Here is a 15,135-nt window from a genome sequence, read left to right as displayed (position 1 = left end):
TGACCGCCCCCCCGCCCCGGCCAGCACCCTTGGCCACATGTCGCACTGGTCAGGGAGAAGGGACGATATTGCAGGTCTTGGGAGGCCAGCCTCCTGATGCCCAGAGTCAGCCTGTGGCGCTGCTCCACAGCTCGCCCCAAAGCCCAGCTGGACGTGAATGTCACCAGGCAACCTGGTCCGTGCGGGCCTTGAGGGTACAACACCAAGACTGGACAGTCCAGTCCCTGCCGACAGGCTCCCAGTGCAGGTGGGCAGAGAAGGCACGTCCATGGGAGGCACCACAGCAGACCACGGCTCTGGGTCCGATGGGCTCGGTTCCAAACCTGCTGTGCCACACACTAACGTGGTCTCAGGCAGGTATGACCGGGCCTCTCACTGTTCAGTAAAATGAAGAGTAAATAATATCCCTATTCTCAGGGATAAGTTCAAAGACCTTATAGCAGCATAAACAATAACTGGTGACCATGATGCTAGGGAACAATACTGGGTGGTATACAAGTAGGATTAATTTTTCAGAACTGTGCGGGAAATCACAAATAATCTAGTCCAGTGTTGCCCAAATTTCTGTTGCTTTGCTTACCACTTTTATGATTTTTGTCCTGATAGAATAACACCTGTACTATTATTTACTTAATTTTTTTTAGGGTATTTAGATTTTAAAAAATGTTTTTATTCACCTTAAAAGGATAATATCCATAAAAGAAAAGATCTGAAAATTCCTATTTTTTGTAGCGCACATGAAGATACATAAACATTCTGGTTTTCAAAATGACTGTCTAAGGCCCTCTAAATCATCTCTGGGAAACACGGATCTAGTCCATCTTTGTTCTCAATGTTCCTCACCCTGAGGCCTGCAGAGGAGAAGGGGTTTGTGTGAAGTTCCACAGGTAGAACTTCACAGCAGTGAGACCACATTGACATCAGCCCTGGCATCTCCCTAAAATACCACATGCTCTTCTCCTGGATGGGGAGCCTCTCTCCACCCAGCCCACCTCTGTCCCCACCTGTCCCCTCCTTCCCTTTGTCCTCCTGAGCCTGCACCTTCATGGATCAGCCACTAGAGGGCTCTCTGGGACCAAGAAGCAGAGCCGCAGAAGAGAAGGTTTTCAGGGAAATCCTCGCATCTCAAGGCACTGGGGTTCTGATTCCAAATGTCCTGAGTCTGACACAGTGTGACAGTGGCAGAGAAAGGCAGAGACCCAGACCTAGGCCTCCTGACTTGACCCAGGTGAAAACACAGTTCACCATAATCATCCTCACCACCACTACTGGCACTTGCTATATGACAGGTGCTGTGCAAGCACTTGGCATGTCTTATCTCATTTAATCCTCACCAAAAACCCATCATGTAAGTACTGTCATCTCTGTTTTACAGATGAAGGAACAGGGAGCATCCAGAAATTAAGTGGCTTGTAACTTACAGTAGTGACTCAAAGTGAAGTCACCCAGGTCATGAGTGACAGGGTCAGGATTCAATCCAGGGCTGCCGGACTCCAGAACTATGCCTTACATTTGGGTTCATGAAACCAGTTATAAATACAGGATATCAGAAGACTGAAGAACAGCAGAAACTAGTCCAAGGATCCAACTGAGTTCAGAGGCCAAGAACGTCACTATAATTCTAAGTGGTGTTAACAGCTGGAATGTCTGCTCAACCCCAGGGCTCAACTCCAGACCACCCTTGTAAACCTGCATCCAGTTCTGAGGCTGGGCCTTAAGAGTGACACGGTAACCTTGGGCATTGCTAGAGGAGGGCAGCTAGGAAGGGGGCGGGGCTGGGGGGGGCGGCGAGGGCTCACAACCATGTCCCACGAGGAAGGGCACCTGTAATCCACCAGGACCAATGGCAAGGGAATTATGAGACAGCTCCTCGGATGGACAGCCTGCACTGCTGCACCATCACACGGAGTTTCTCAAGGCCTTATCGAGAAGGTAGATACATCTTCCAGGAATCAGAGCAGTGCTCTGGAGGGACACACATCAGGTCTTGGGGGGACAGCCGCAAAAAGTGAGATTCTGGGGGTAGAAGAAGGGCAGACAGAGCCAAACCACTCTCATGTGGACTGAAGATTACGGAGATTCATAAGATAGAGGGGGAAAATAGATACAGTATGTAAAGTTTTGAGATACGGAGTGACTTGCCCAGGGCCCATGCTGGTTCCGTAGAGAACAGCTGCCCCATCCTCCTGGTGTCACACCATGAATGGGTGAAATGCCTGCCTGCGAAGACACTGGGCCCAGGTGCAGAACAACAGCCCACGCTGCAGCATCTGAGGACAGGCTTTGGGAGTTCTCGGTGACTCTGCCAGCTCCACCTTGAGGAGAGGCACAGGCTGTGGCACCAAAAGAAGAGCAGGATCATTCTCAAGGACAGGGCTGGGGAATGACAAGCCTTTAGAATTTTCTCATGATTCCTCAACAGACCTACAAGGTCCAACCAAGGAAAGTGCTCGGTTAGATCGATAGGAAACTCAAAATAAATAGAGTGATGTCAGCTCCTCACAGGCCGGGACACCGTTCTCTCCTGAAGGAGATGACACTAAATTTAGTAACCAGCCAATTCCAGATACACGATTAGCCCCACAGACTGGCACTCAGCCTGATCCGATCAACACCACAATCAACTCATGATCTGGGGAAGTGGCCAAGTAGTCACGTCTCTCTAGCATCAGTAGCGAGGAGGTTAACCAGAGAAGCAGTGTTACAGCATCACTGAGAAGGAAGCCATAAATTCTGACAGAAGCGGCCAGGGAAGGTTCTAGAGAGCAGCAGCCACTGGAGCGGGGTCCTAAAGTTGAGTTTCAGATTGAGCACAGGGAGAAGGGCCAGCTGGGCTAAGAAAACAGCCCAAAAGGAAGGCCTGAAGGCTTTCAGTATTTCAGCAGTGCTGGGTGGTTCTGATGGGTGGGAGTGGAGGGACTGTGGAGCACAGGGTGGGGAAAGCAACCTGGGGTCAGAATGTGGGAGGAGCTAGGTGCCCAGACCAGGGTCTGGAGATATACTGTGTCTACCCAGGGATGTGAGGGGAGGAGTGACAGAATCAGGTAGCAGGGAAGTGAATCCTACGGGCAAAAACATGAGGTCTGGAGTCAGACAGACCTGGGTCCACCATTTAGAAAATGTGTGATCTTGGGGACTTCCCTGGAGGTTCAGTGGTTAGGGCTCTGCGCTTCTGCTGCAGGGAGCATGGGTTCAATCCCTGGACAGGGACCTGAGATCCCGCATGCCATGTGGTGTGGCCAAAAATAATAATAATAGAAAATGTGTTATCTTGGGCAAGTCATTTAACCTTTTATGCCTCAGTCTGAAAAGTGGGGATATTACCAGCACCTTCCCTCACTGGATCTGAGCACCAAAGAAAATAATATAGGTAAAGTGCATAGCACGGTTGGCACAGTAAATGTTTAGAAGATGTTAGATATTTTATCACTGCTATTAAAGAGGCAGATCTTTTCATAGTATCCATGACCACACACCTTTGTTCCACAGCCAAGACAAAAAGACATCCCCCCAGGGGCTTCCCTGGTGGCGCAGTGGTTGAGAGTCCACTTGCTGATGCAGGGGACACGGGTTCGTGGCCCGGTCCGGGAAGATCCCACATGCCACAGAGTGGCTGGGCCCGTGAGCCGTGGTCGCTGAGCCTGCGTGTCCGGAGCCTGTGCTCCGCAATGGGAGAGGCCACAACAGTGAGAGGCCCACGTACCGCAAAAAAAAAAAAAAAAGACATCCCCCCAGCTTGGGGTAGTTAGGGGCTAAGTGTATTAAGGCAGTGGTTCTTGATGGAGAGGGTGTTGATTTCCAAACATACCCCTGCCCCAACACAGACACACACACACACACACACACACACACACACACAGACCTGTGACAATGTCTAGAGACACTTTGGGTTGTCATAACTGGCAGGGTGCAAGTGGCATCTAGTGGGTAGACTAGGGATGCTGCTAATCACCCTACAGTGCACAAGACAGTCCCCACAGCAAAGAATGATCCAGCCCAAAATGAACATAATATCAAGGCTGAGGAACTCTGTCCTAAGGAAACATATGTGGCCTTTAAGTAACACAGTATCAGCTGGGAACCTGGACTGAGGCAAAAATACACGTAGGCCAAGAATTGCAGTTACGGCATATGGTTTGCTCATTTATAAAAAGGCACCATTCTGGATCCTACATTTGTCAGAGTAAATATCAGGGTGAGTAACAAACAAAAAACAATCCATGTATATATTATATATAATATATATATATATATAATATAAATATTCCATGACCAAGTGGGATTTATTCTAGGTAAGCTAGGCTGGTTCAATATTCAAAGATGAACCCATTTAATCTACCATATTGACCAGTGAAAACAGAAAAAATTTAAGATTATAGCAATTGATGCAGAAAAAGCATTCAATAAAATTAAGCTATTCAATGTTTTCAAGAAAAATCTCTCAGTACAGGAATAGAGGGGAACTTCTATAAAAATCTTACAGTTGGCATCATATTGAAAGGTGAAAGACTGAAGGCTTTCCCTGTAAGATCAGGGACAAGGCTAGGATGTTACTGGAACCACTCTTTTTTAACACAGTACTGAAAGTTCTAGCTAGTGCAATAAGACAAAAAAAAAAAAGGTATACAGATCAGAAAAGAAGTACAACTACTTCTATTTGTAGACAACATGTGCTATCTACACAGAAAATCCCAAGAATTTTAACCAAAAACTCACAGAACTACAAAGTGAGTGCAGAAAAGTCATAAGACAGGTTTAACACTCAAAAATAAATTTCATTTCTATATACTACCAATGAGCATGTGGAAACTGAAATAAAAAACACATTACCATTTACAATTGCTCCAAAGAAAATTAAATACTTAGGTATAAATCTAACAAAACATTTACAAGATCTGATAAATGGCTAAAATAAAAAATAACATCACCAAATACTGGCAAGAATGCAAAGAAACTGGATCGTTCACACATTGCTGACAGAAATGTAAAATGGTACAGCCACTCTGGAAAATGGTTTGCAAAATACTTTTAAAACTAAAAACGGGCTTGCCATACAACCCAGCAATTGTACTGACATAACATCCCAGAGAAATCAAAACTTATCTTCATAAAGAAACCTGTACATGAGTATTCACAGCAGCTTTATTTGTAATAGCCAGACCTGGAAGCTATGCAAATTTCCTTCAATGGGTAAATGGATAAACAAACTCTGGTACATCCATACCATGGAATACTACTCAGCAATGAAAAGGAATGAACGCTTCATACATGCACCAACATGAATGATCCTCAAGGAAATTACACTGAGTGAAAGAAGCCAAACTCAAAAGGACACATAAGAGTATAATTACATTTATAGAACATTCATGAAATAACAATGACAGAGATGAAGAACAAACAGACTAGTGGTTGCCAGGGGTTAGGGGATGTTGGGAAGCTGCAGGGCATGGATGTGTCTGTAAAGGGGTAGCATGAAGGAGTCTTGTGGTGATGGTACAGTTAAGCATCTTGATTGCGGTAAAAGAAGCCACACATGATAAAACTGCTGAGCTACACACACAAACACACATACACGAACATGCACACACTCAAACGAGTGCATATATAACTGGAGAAATAAGAATGAGCTCTATGGATTGTGCCAATGTCAATTTCCTGGTTTTGATAATGTACTATAGTTATGCAAGCTGTCAACACTGGAAGAGACTGGGTGAAAGGTGCACTGGATCTCCCTATTTCTCTGCACCTTCCTGTGAATCTATAATTACTTCAAAATAAAAAGCTTAATTTTTTTTAAAACCAAATTTTAAAGGAGGAAAATTATTTGAATGAATACCTTACTAAAGAAGATAGACCAGGGGGCCAGAGAACCAAGGAATCAGGGAACTTGGGAACCAAGAAAAGAAGGAAAATGGTCAGCTTGATGAAGAGGAAGGTGAAGGAGGAGGAGACAAGGTGATCAAGATGCTGGTTACATCGAGTAACAAAACCAAGAAACAGAAAACAGCCTCGTGCTTGCTGCTGGGGATTGAAATACTGATGTATACTACAACATGGACCTTGACAACATTATGCAAAGTGAAAGAAGCCAGAAAAAAAGGTCACATATTGCATGGTACCATTTATATGAAATATCCAGAATAGGCAAATCCATAGAGACAGAAAGCAGATTAGTAGTTGCCAGGGGTTAGGAGGAGGGGGTGTGTTAATCATGTTTCCTGTTTTCTGTATTTTATGATGCTTTGACATCTTGGGGCCTTGTGGACCCAGAGAGGGATTGCCCCTCCCATAGGCAGTTAACTCCTGTAGAAAGCAAACAGCTTGCCTGAGGACATCCCTTTGAAATGCCAATCAATCAGTCCTGAGTGCAAACCCCAACCCAACTCATTTAATCAGTCTGGAACACGGTCTCTGCCCTCAATCACCCCAGGACCAGTTATGGACAACTAGGGACCACCTCTACAGCCCAGACTGCTCAAAGTGTTTACCTATCTAACCCTAAGTCTGCTCAGCTTGCTAACCCTGCCCTGCCTTGCCTTTCCCACAAAAACCTCAATAAAGGCTCCTGCCCACATTTCCCCCTCTCTTCTTCTGCCCCCGGACCACCCCTGGCACTTCCCCATGTGGCTCTGCCTCCTGTTTCTATGGATCTGTGAGTATAAAAACTTCATCCTTTGTGACAGTCATATCTGTTTCTCTGTGCCTTACCATACCTAATTAAAACAAATCCCAGGTACATTTTAAAACAGGCGGGAATAGGAAGTGTTTCATGTGTATATGGTTGTCATTTGGGATGATAAAAATATTCTGGAATTAGCTGGTGGTAATGGCTGCACAGCACTGTGAATGAGCTAATTGTCTCTAGCGGTAAATTTTATTCTGTATTTCTGTACTTTGCGTTTCTACATAGACAATCATGTTGTCTAAGAATAAAAGCTTTTCTTTCAAAAAAAAGGCCAATGGTAAATAAGCCCAGGAAAAGATGCACAGCATCAGTAGTCATTAGGCAAATGCAAATTAAAATCACAATGAGGTACTACTACATATCCACTAAGATGGGTAAAATTTTAAAAACCACAATATGAAGGAATGGTGAGGATATGGAGCAAAAGGAACTTTCACAAACTGTTGGTAAGAATCCAAAATGGTACATCCACTTTGGAAAACAATTTTCCAGTTTCTTATAGAGTTAGTATACACTTAACCATACAACCTCACAATTCCACTCCAAGGTATTTACCAAAGAGTAATAAATACATATGTCCACACAAATATCTGTACATGAATACTTATAGCAGCTTTATTCATAACACCCCAAACTGGAAGCAACCCAAATGTCCAAAGACTGGTAAATAAATAAACAAACTATGGTTCAGCCACACAACAGAATATTATTCTGCAATAAAAACAAACTCCTGATACATGTCACAACAGAGGTGAATATAAAAAGCATTATGCAAAGTGAAAGAAGTCAGACAGAAAGGACCATACTTAACGTTCCATTTGTATGACATTCTAGAAAAGGCAAAACTACAGACAGTCAGTTCAGTTGTTTCCAAGGGCCGAGTGGCATGGGGATGGGATTGCAGAGGGGCACAAGGGACCTTTGGGTGGTAAAGGAAACATTCTGATCTTCATAGAAATGGTGGTCGGCTGACTGCATGCATTTGCCCAAACTCATCAAATTGTGCACTTAAAAAACAGGTGACTTAGGTAAATTATACCTCAATTTTTTAAAAAAGAGGTGGGGGAGACCAAAGGCCAAGAGTCTAGTAAAGGGTACCAGTTGAAGACACACAGTTTCTTGGCACATGTCTGCAATGGGCTGGGTCTGAGGAAGCCAGCCTACTTGGCAAAATGCCCTAGCTAGACTTAGGACCCAAATCCAGTCCCTGACACTCAATTTATGTACGTGCAAGTGCAGTGGGCTTACCTTGAGGGACTTGGTTACCTGGAAGGGGGGATTATGGCATTATGTACAGACATGAGCAGGAATAAAAACATGAAGAGGTGAACAGTCTAAGAAGGGTTGAATGCTCTGCCCAAAGCCAGTGAGCAAGACAAGATTATAATGAATGCATAACCAAAAAAAAAGAAAAAAAACAAGTAAAACTGCTTTTCTCTAAGTCTTGGTTTTCTTCAATTCAGCTAACGTTTCAAAAAATGTTTCATAAGCCCTTCATGCCAGGTACTTTATAACATTATAACCCTCTGAACAGTCCCTAAGGGTGGCCCTCCCTCCTGAGGCTGCAACAAAGAGGGCAAGGCAGCCACTGCCTTGGGAAGGGCTTGGGTTCTGCAACCACAGGGCTCGCATACGTATCCCAACTCTGCCCCTTGCTGGCTGGTGTCCTGGAACAGGTCACTGAATGCCTTTGACCCCCCTATCCACCCACAGCCAGTTCCAGTAATAACTCTGATCGTAGAAAACAGTCATCATACTTACCCCACCTTCCTCTGTCAGTAAAGTTTTACACCTCAACAGTGTTCCTTGAGGGCTCTGCTTTTAGACAAGTCTAATCTAGTCAGCCAATGAAGATCGGTATTCACATCATCTCAGGGGCAGCTTGGATGGCCTTGTTTTTCCTCTTAAATGTGACAAAAAGGGAGTCATCTCTTACATGTCCTGAAATCTATCTTGTCACTTCAAGAAAGGTAGGTGTTACCTCTTGTATCAGTCAGGTTCTTCAGAGAAACAGAAACAGTAAGATGGAGATATTCATACTTAAATAAATACAGAAGGTGGTGGGGAAGAGAGAGAGGGGGAAACAGAGAGAAAGAGAGACACAGACAGGCAGACAGACATTTCAAGGATTTCAGTGATTGTGCAGGCTGGCAAGTTCAGAATTTACAGGGCCAGCTAGCAGCTGGAAACTCTCGGGCAGGAGTCGATGCTGCAGTCTTGAGGCAGAATTTCTTCTTTCTCAGTGAAACCTCAGTTTTGCTCTTAAGGCCCTTTAGCTGATTGGACAAAGCCCACCCACATTTTGAGGGTAATCTTTTTATTTAAACGCAACTGACTGTGGACATTAACCACATCTACAAAACATCTTCACGGCAACACCTAGGTTAGTGTTTGACTGAATAACTGGGTTATTCAATACAATCGCCCAACCACCTTGACACTTAAAACTGACCATCACACCTGTCCTGGGTGGTCATCTGACACACACAGAGGGGGCTGAGAATTCCTACTCAAGTTTTTGAGAGAAGCAGGAGCACACTTAGGAAGGGCAGGATTGTCTAACAGAAAAATAACTACCGCCCTTTCTTGGGGACTCTCCATCCACATATGGTTCTGCTGTTCCCACTACACCCCTGAATGAGCTCTGTGACATAAACCAGAAACATTTTGACATAAGATCTAGTAAAGGGATCTGAGTGACCAAAAAAAAAAAAAAAGAAAAAGAAAAAAAAGTGAAAACAAGGACACAGACTGCAACCTCTCAAAAATCAAAAATAAAATTCATTTATTAAGGAAAAGTTTAACACATGATCCGTGTGCAGAACCCAAAATAAGATCTTCCATGAGCTCCAGCATGATCCACATCTCTATACATACCATGCGGGAAACACACATCCAACGCAGGCACATAACATACACAGGACTGTCTTGTTATCAAGACCTGCTAGACGGTAGTTTTTAATATTCCTCTTATTCACACGTGCACTGACATGTTCTACAACAGAGCCACATAATTTTATTTTTCAGTAAAACAAAATCACTTCTACAGCACCACCTTGATTGAAACAAAAGAACACGGCTGACAAAAGGCACCCTCACCCTCACTCCCCACTGCAACTCTGGCAACCTTAGATCAGCACCATTTATGTCTCCTGGCCAGGAAAGGACCCAGTGGTACAATAACAGGGAAGAAATGCCACAGGAAGATGCTGTGAGAGCAAACAGCCTTGCAACCAGCAGGACTGTCTAAGAGTATTGACAGTGATTTCAAAGACAAACCACTCTCCTTTCCCCTTGGAGACGTGTAATGTACTTTGAAAAATTTAATTCTAAGGCAGACTTCGAGCCGACTCCTGTACACCAAGTCATGCCACTTACATTTTTTATTTCCACTGTGACAAAGCAGCTTTGTGTTCTGACCGGGGCCCATGCTGGGTCTCACCTTAACATCCAATCGGCTATGAAATAAACTGATACAGACCCCCTTGAGGTGAATAGTGAATAGAGGGAACTGTAAACAGACATAAACTGAGATTCTGCACTTCCAAAAAGCATGAGGTGAACATGTAGTATTAAACAGAGATGATGTTCTACAATTTAGGAAGGGAGAAATTTTAGAAAAAAGAGACAGGAGAACAGGGAGGGGGAAAAGATTTTCCTAATGTACCTGTTTGCCTGGGGGTAGAGAGTGAATGGTGAGCATCAGCCTGTGAATTCGGCTGGAGAGGTGAGTGACAGAGAAGGAGGGTATAAGCGGCAGGTTCTAGGCTAAGACATGCCACACAGTCACATACCTCTGGCCAGGGTCTGTGCAGATGATGGGCTCCTAGCAGCTGGACAACAGCACAACATAAATATAAATAATGCCACTTGTGAATGGTACAACTTCTAGGAAAAAGGGAATAGTAGATGCCAGGTCATGCTGTTCCCAGCAAGAACCTACATTTAAGGAGAGGTATACTGCCTGCAGGGAGTTGGAAACCTGCTCCCAATAGCTGCATTTGCAGGACAGAACAAGGGGCTCTGAGAAGCTACCTCTGGGCTGATGGAATCTGGGGTTGCCCTGGGGAGACTGGAGAAGGACACAGAGCCGAACAGCACTGGGCCAGAAAGCCCCACGGTTTGGTCTGGTCTGGCAGATGTGGCCTCACACTCCTGAAAGCCTTTGCTCTGTTGCTCCCCGATCAGTCTCTTACTGATGCTGGGGCTTTCTCACCAGAGACTAAAGCAGGGCCCAGGAAAGAGGCTGGGCAGCTGGTTCCTAAGAGCACTGGGAGGAAAGCAGGGAGGGCTTCCTGACTGAGAAGACCTGTGGGCAGCAGAGGAGTAAGCTTCCCCGAGCTGGCCCCGCGGGCTGCTTCCAGAAGAGGAAGGGCTTCCTCCATTACGACCTCTGGCCGACCCCTTACTCGACAACTCATTGCTGTGCAGCTGCACTAGCCGGTAGGTCCCCATGGGGTCCGCCTTGCCTAGGTCTCTTGAAGCAGCCATGCAATCGGGCTGTCAAAGCAGCAAAAGCATGGGAAAGCAATTGAACAGGACGAAGGCCAGGCCAAACTAGCTTCCCGAAGCCCCAAGGCTAGAGCTGCCTCTCCTATGCACCACCTTCCCTGGGCAGGGGCCCTGAAGTGAGAGACCTGGGGCCAGAGGACCTCAGTATTGTGCCACCCAGTCCTCAGGTCCCAGCATCACAGTCCGGGTCTCAAGACCCACCTGGAGAGGACTGCCTCTAGCAGTGCCCAGAGCCTCCGCCGTGGAAGCTGTGGGTGGGATACACATCTGATCCTCTTCTACTGGCCTGCACCTTCTCGCCGAAAACAACTCTCAGAACCGCTCTGGAAAGACTGCTGGAACCGGGGCTTGCAAAGAGAAGCTGACAGTTCTTGAAGTTACATTTTGGTACTAGAAGTTACTTAGAAAGCCCAAGGGCAGGGAAATCCTTCAGAGGGCAGGGCTGCTGCCATCTCCAGCTAGAACCCTGGTCATGTAAGCACCTGTGAGTGACCACCAAAGAGCAGAAAGGATGGAGCAAAGTGTCATTTTCCTAAGGGAGACCAAATCACCACTGATTGCATCTTCCTAAGTGAATAAATTATTAGGTAGGTCAGGAGTCACTGCAATGAGAGAATCTGGCTTTGGAACAGAAGAGAAAGAAAAAGCTGGGGCTGTGAGGGCGAGTCACAGGCCCTAGGAGCTTTGGTGAAATACAAAAACAAAACCCCTGATAAAGTGGTGCTGTTCTCCCCACTTTCAGGCAAGAGCCTGGTAGCAGGGGTGGAGGACAGCAAAACCCTGTTATATATGCAGGGGAGCGTGCGTGCGCGTGCGCGCGTGCGCACACACGCACACACACACACACAGCTCAAGAGATGGAGAGTCAATGAACACACTTCTGCAACACTTCTCACACCAAGAGGGAAGACGGGGCAGCCGAAAGCAAGGCAAGGGAACTTCCCCTGCCTTCTCGGCAGTTTGTTCCCAAACCTGAAGGCCGACCTTAGGGTGAGTCAGCCCTGAAGCTGTTTCTTTTCTGATACCCAGGGATGCATGCATACGGGTGGGGGGGAGGACAAGGGCATGATTAGTGTTTAGAACACAGGAGACCGAAGTCCCAACCAAGTGGTTCCTTTAGAAGTCCACGTCCTGGAGGCAGCTTGGGGCAGGGCACTGTTTCTGCCCATCCTCCTCATCCTCCGGGGATTGTAAACAACTGAGCACCACTCGTAGTGTCAGACCAGCTGCTGCAAACTCTAGGAACTGAATCTCACATGCTCTGGGCACACTGGCCTCATCTTCTTGTCCATGGCAAGAGTCTGGGTGTCTTCCTGGATGCTGCCGTGCCACTTGTCTGTCAGGGGCTGAGGCTGGGAAACAGGCCTGAATGAACAAAGCAGCCATTTTCTAAGCCTCCTATGGAGAGAAACACACCCCACGTGGCCATTCTTCCCCTCAGCCTTGTGCACCGGCAAACATCTCCTGAGTCCTTCATGTCTTCTCAGTAGGAAATCTGGCTGGTCAACGGGAGGCAAAGTCCATGGTGTCCCACAAAGGTCCACACTCTGATGATCCTGATGAAAATCTCTGGGGTCCTTGGCCAAGGGTGCTGAGGGTCTAAGCAGACATCTCCTGAACTAAGCTTCTTCTCAGCGGGAGAAGCTGAGTAAGAGTTTACTGAAGAAGGAATGATTCACAATAGTCCCAGATCCAGAGACGGAGTCTAAAAACAAAGGCTGATTTTAAATAAAATATAAATATTTTCAATTTTGGCAGCACTTGATACCTTCCAGGAGTTCAAGCAACTAAGATAATAACAGTATCGTGACCCACACGAGGAAACCGGAGAAGAGGAGGTGTCACCGAGGATGACAGCACACCAGAGACAGTGAAGGCTAAAAACTCCAGCTCTGGGCAGCTGGTTTTAAACTACTTGGTAGGCTCCACTACGAGGTGGAGACTTGAACAGGTAGGAAAATATTGAGGTAAAATATTTGGGAGAGAGATAAGAGATGGGCCCGGCAAGGGCATAAAGAAGGGCATTCCCACTGACTTCATCTAGGCCTGGCCCGGGCGAGGAGAAAACATGAGGTGAGAGACAGTAAAATTTTTAAATAAAGTGAGCTGTGCAACAGGAATAATTTGGATGAGGTGGGTCAGAAGGAGAAGGGCAGGCAGTAAGGGAGGAGGCGTGATCAGGGAAAAGAGTTGAAAAGTTCCGGGTTAAAATAAGTACAAATGGGGCTTCCCTGGTGGCGCAGTGGTTGACAGTCCGCCTGCCGATGCAGGGGACACGGGTTTGTGCCCCGGTCCGGGAAGATCCCACATGCCGCAGAGCGGCTGGGCCCATGAGCCATGGCCACTGAGCCTGCGCATCCAGATCCTGTGCTCCACAACGGGAGAGGCCACAACAGTGAGAGGCCCGCGTACCGCAGAAAAAAAAAAAGCAAAAATAAGTACAAATGAACAGAGATGGCACTGCCCCTAGAGGTACCTCCCACATATCTGCTGCTGACCCTCTACCTTGCCCTCATCCCTGTCTGGCTCAGGGAACCCAGGTGCCAGGTAAGGGTACGTGGATGGCAACCTTGCCTCTCCCCAGAGCCTGCACCCTACCTGAGGCTCTGGGGCCAGCTGCTGGGGAACATACAGGGCAGAGTGGGCCGGTGCAGGGAACGCACCCAGCCCGCTATACAAAGGCACTGGTGGAGTTGACGAAGATGGGAGTGCTGCTGGGCTGGATCAGCTCGTAGAGGGTCACACACGTCCCCACCACAAAGCCCACGAAGCCCAGGAGGCTGATCAGGGCGTCCTTGATGATGGTGATGGGGCTCATGCCCTCTGAGTAGTAGGTGGAGATCTCCAGGAGGGGCGGGATGATGAGGGCCAGGGCACTGCTGCTCACGGAGCCCACCAGGGAGATGACCAGGTCCAGGCGGGGGATGAGGATGGCCAAGACGCCTGTGGGAGAGAGGACACGCCTGTTGATGACTGCCCAGAGCTGAGAGAGACCGCTTCACTGTTCAGCAAATTTAGCAAGTGTTCTTCTCATGGTATGGAGAGCTCCAAGGAAGCTGAGACATCGTCCAGTCCAATCTCTCATTCCACAGATGAGAAAACTGATGCCCGGAGATGTGGCATGACCCGGGACTCACAGCAAGGATGGCAGAACCGGGACTGGAAACCAGATTTCCCAGCTTCACCTGCCACAGTCCTTGACTTCCACCTTTCTGAGGAAAAGGAACCAAATTACATTCCACGGTAACCTGGTCCTACCAAAGGAGAGCGAGTGGAGAGAAGAAGAGGAGGTGAACCTTTTCTGAGTGACTGCTCATCTTCTTACCACTGAGGGTACCTCCAACACAAACCACTCTACTTGAATGACAAGAAACGAAACGGGGAGAAAACCCTCCTTCTTCTGGATCGATCCCATGTCAGCCCCATTGCACAGAGCGTTTTCATACAGGGAAAGGAGAAGCAGGTCCGTGTGCAGGCCAACCTCAGAAGCAAGGCCCCCCATGATGACTGCGTCCCTGTGCCAGGACAAACCAGTGGCTCCCACACCTGAAACTCAGCCCAGGTGTACACGAGGAAGGTGCAACTGATGATAAAGGTGAATGGGGGGGACTTCTCTGGTGGTCCAGTGGGTAAGACTCAGCGCTCCCAATGCAGAGGGCCCGGGTTCGATCCCTGGTCAGGGAACTAGTTCTCGCATACCGCAACTAAGAGCCCACATGCTGCAACTTAGGAGTCTACATGCTGCAGCTAAGAGGTCTGCATGCCGCAACTAAAGATCATGCGTGCTGCAACTAACACCCAGTGCAGCCAAAATTAAATAAATAAATACATATTTTTAAAAAGAAGGGCTTCCCTGGTGGTGCAGTGGTTGAGAGGCTGCCTGCCAATGCAGGGGACATGGGTTTGAGCCCTGGTCTGGTAGGATCCCACATGCCGCG

The 15,135-nt window shown here is 47.1% G+C and overlaps 1 protein-coding gene across 4 annotated transcripts in view; it reads right to left on the bottom strand.

Annotated features, from left to right (window-relative positions):
• The window catches only part of SLC36A1 (solute carrier family 36 member 1), a 96,395-nt gene that overhangs the window by 29,145 nt on the left and 52,115 nt on the right, over positions 1 to 15,135 (bottom strand). For 3 of the 4 annotated variants that reach the window (XM_060093687.1, XM_060093688.1, XM_060093689.1), the window contains exon 11: positions 9,447 to 14,140. The exons of the other annotated variant lie outside the window; for it this stretch is intronic. In XM_060093687.1, the coding sequence (XP_059949670.1) occupies positions 13,869 to 14,140 (272 nt within the window). In that variant the 3' untranslated portion in view covers positions 9,447 to 13,868. Of the gene's footprint in view, positions 1 to 9,446; positions 14,141 to 15,135 lie in introns of those variants that run through there. 4 annotated transcript variants of the gene reach the window in all.

This window comes from Mesoplodon densirostris, chromosome 3 (assembly GCF_025265405.1).
Source record: "Mesoplodon densirostris isolate mMesDen1 chromosome 3, mMesDen1 primary haplotype, whole genome shotgun sequence".
NCBI classification, from domain to species: domain Eukaryota; kingdom Metazoa; phylum Chordata; class Mammalia; order Artiodactyla; family Ziphiidae; genus Mesoplodon; species Mesoplodon densirostris.
This window is presented reverse-complemented; position numbering and strand designations above follow the sequence as displayed.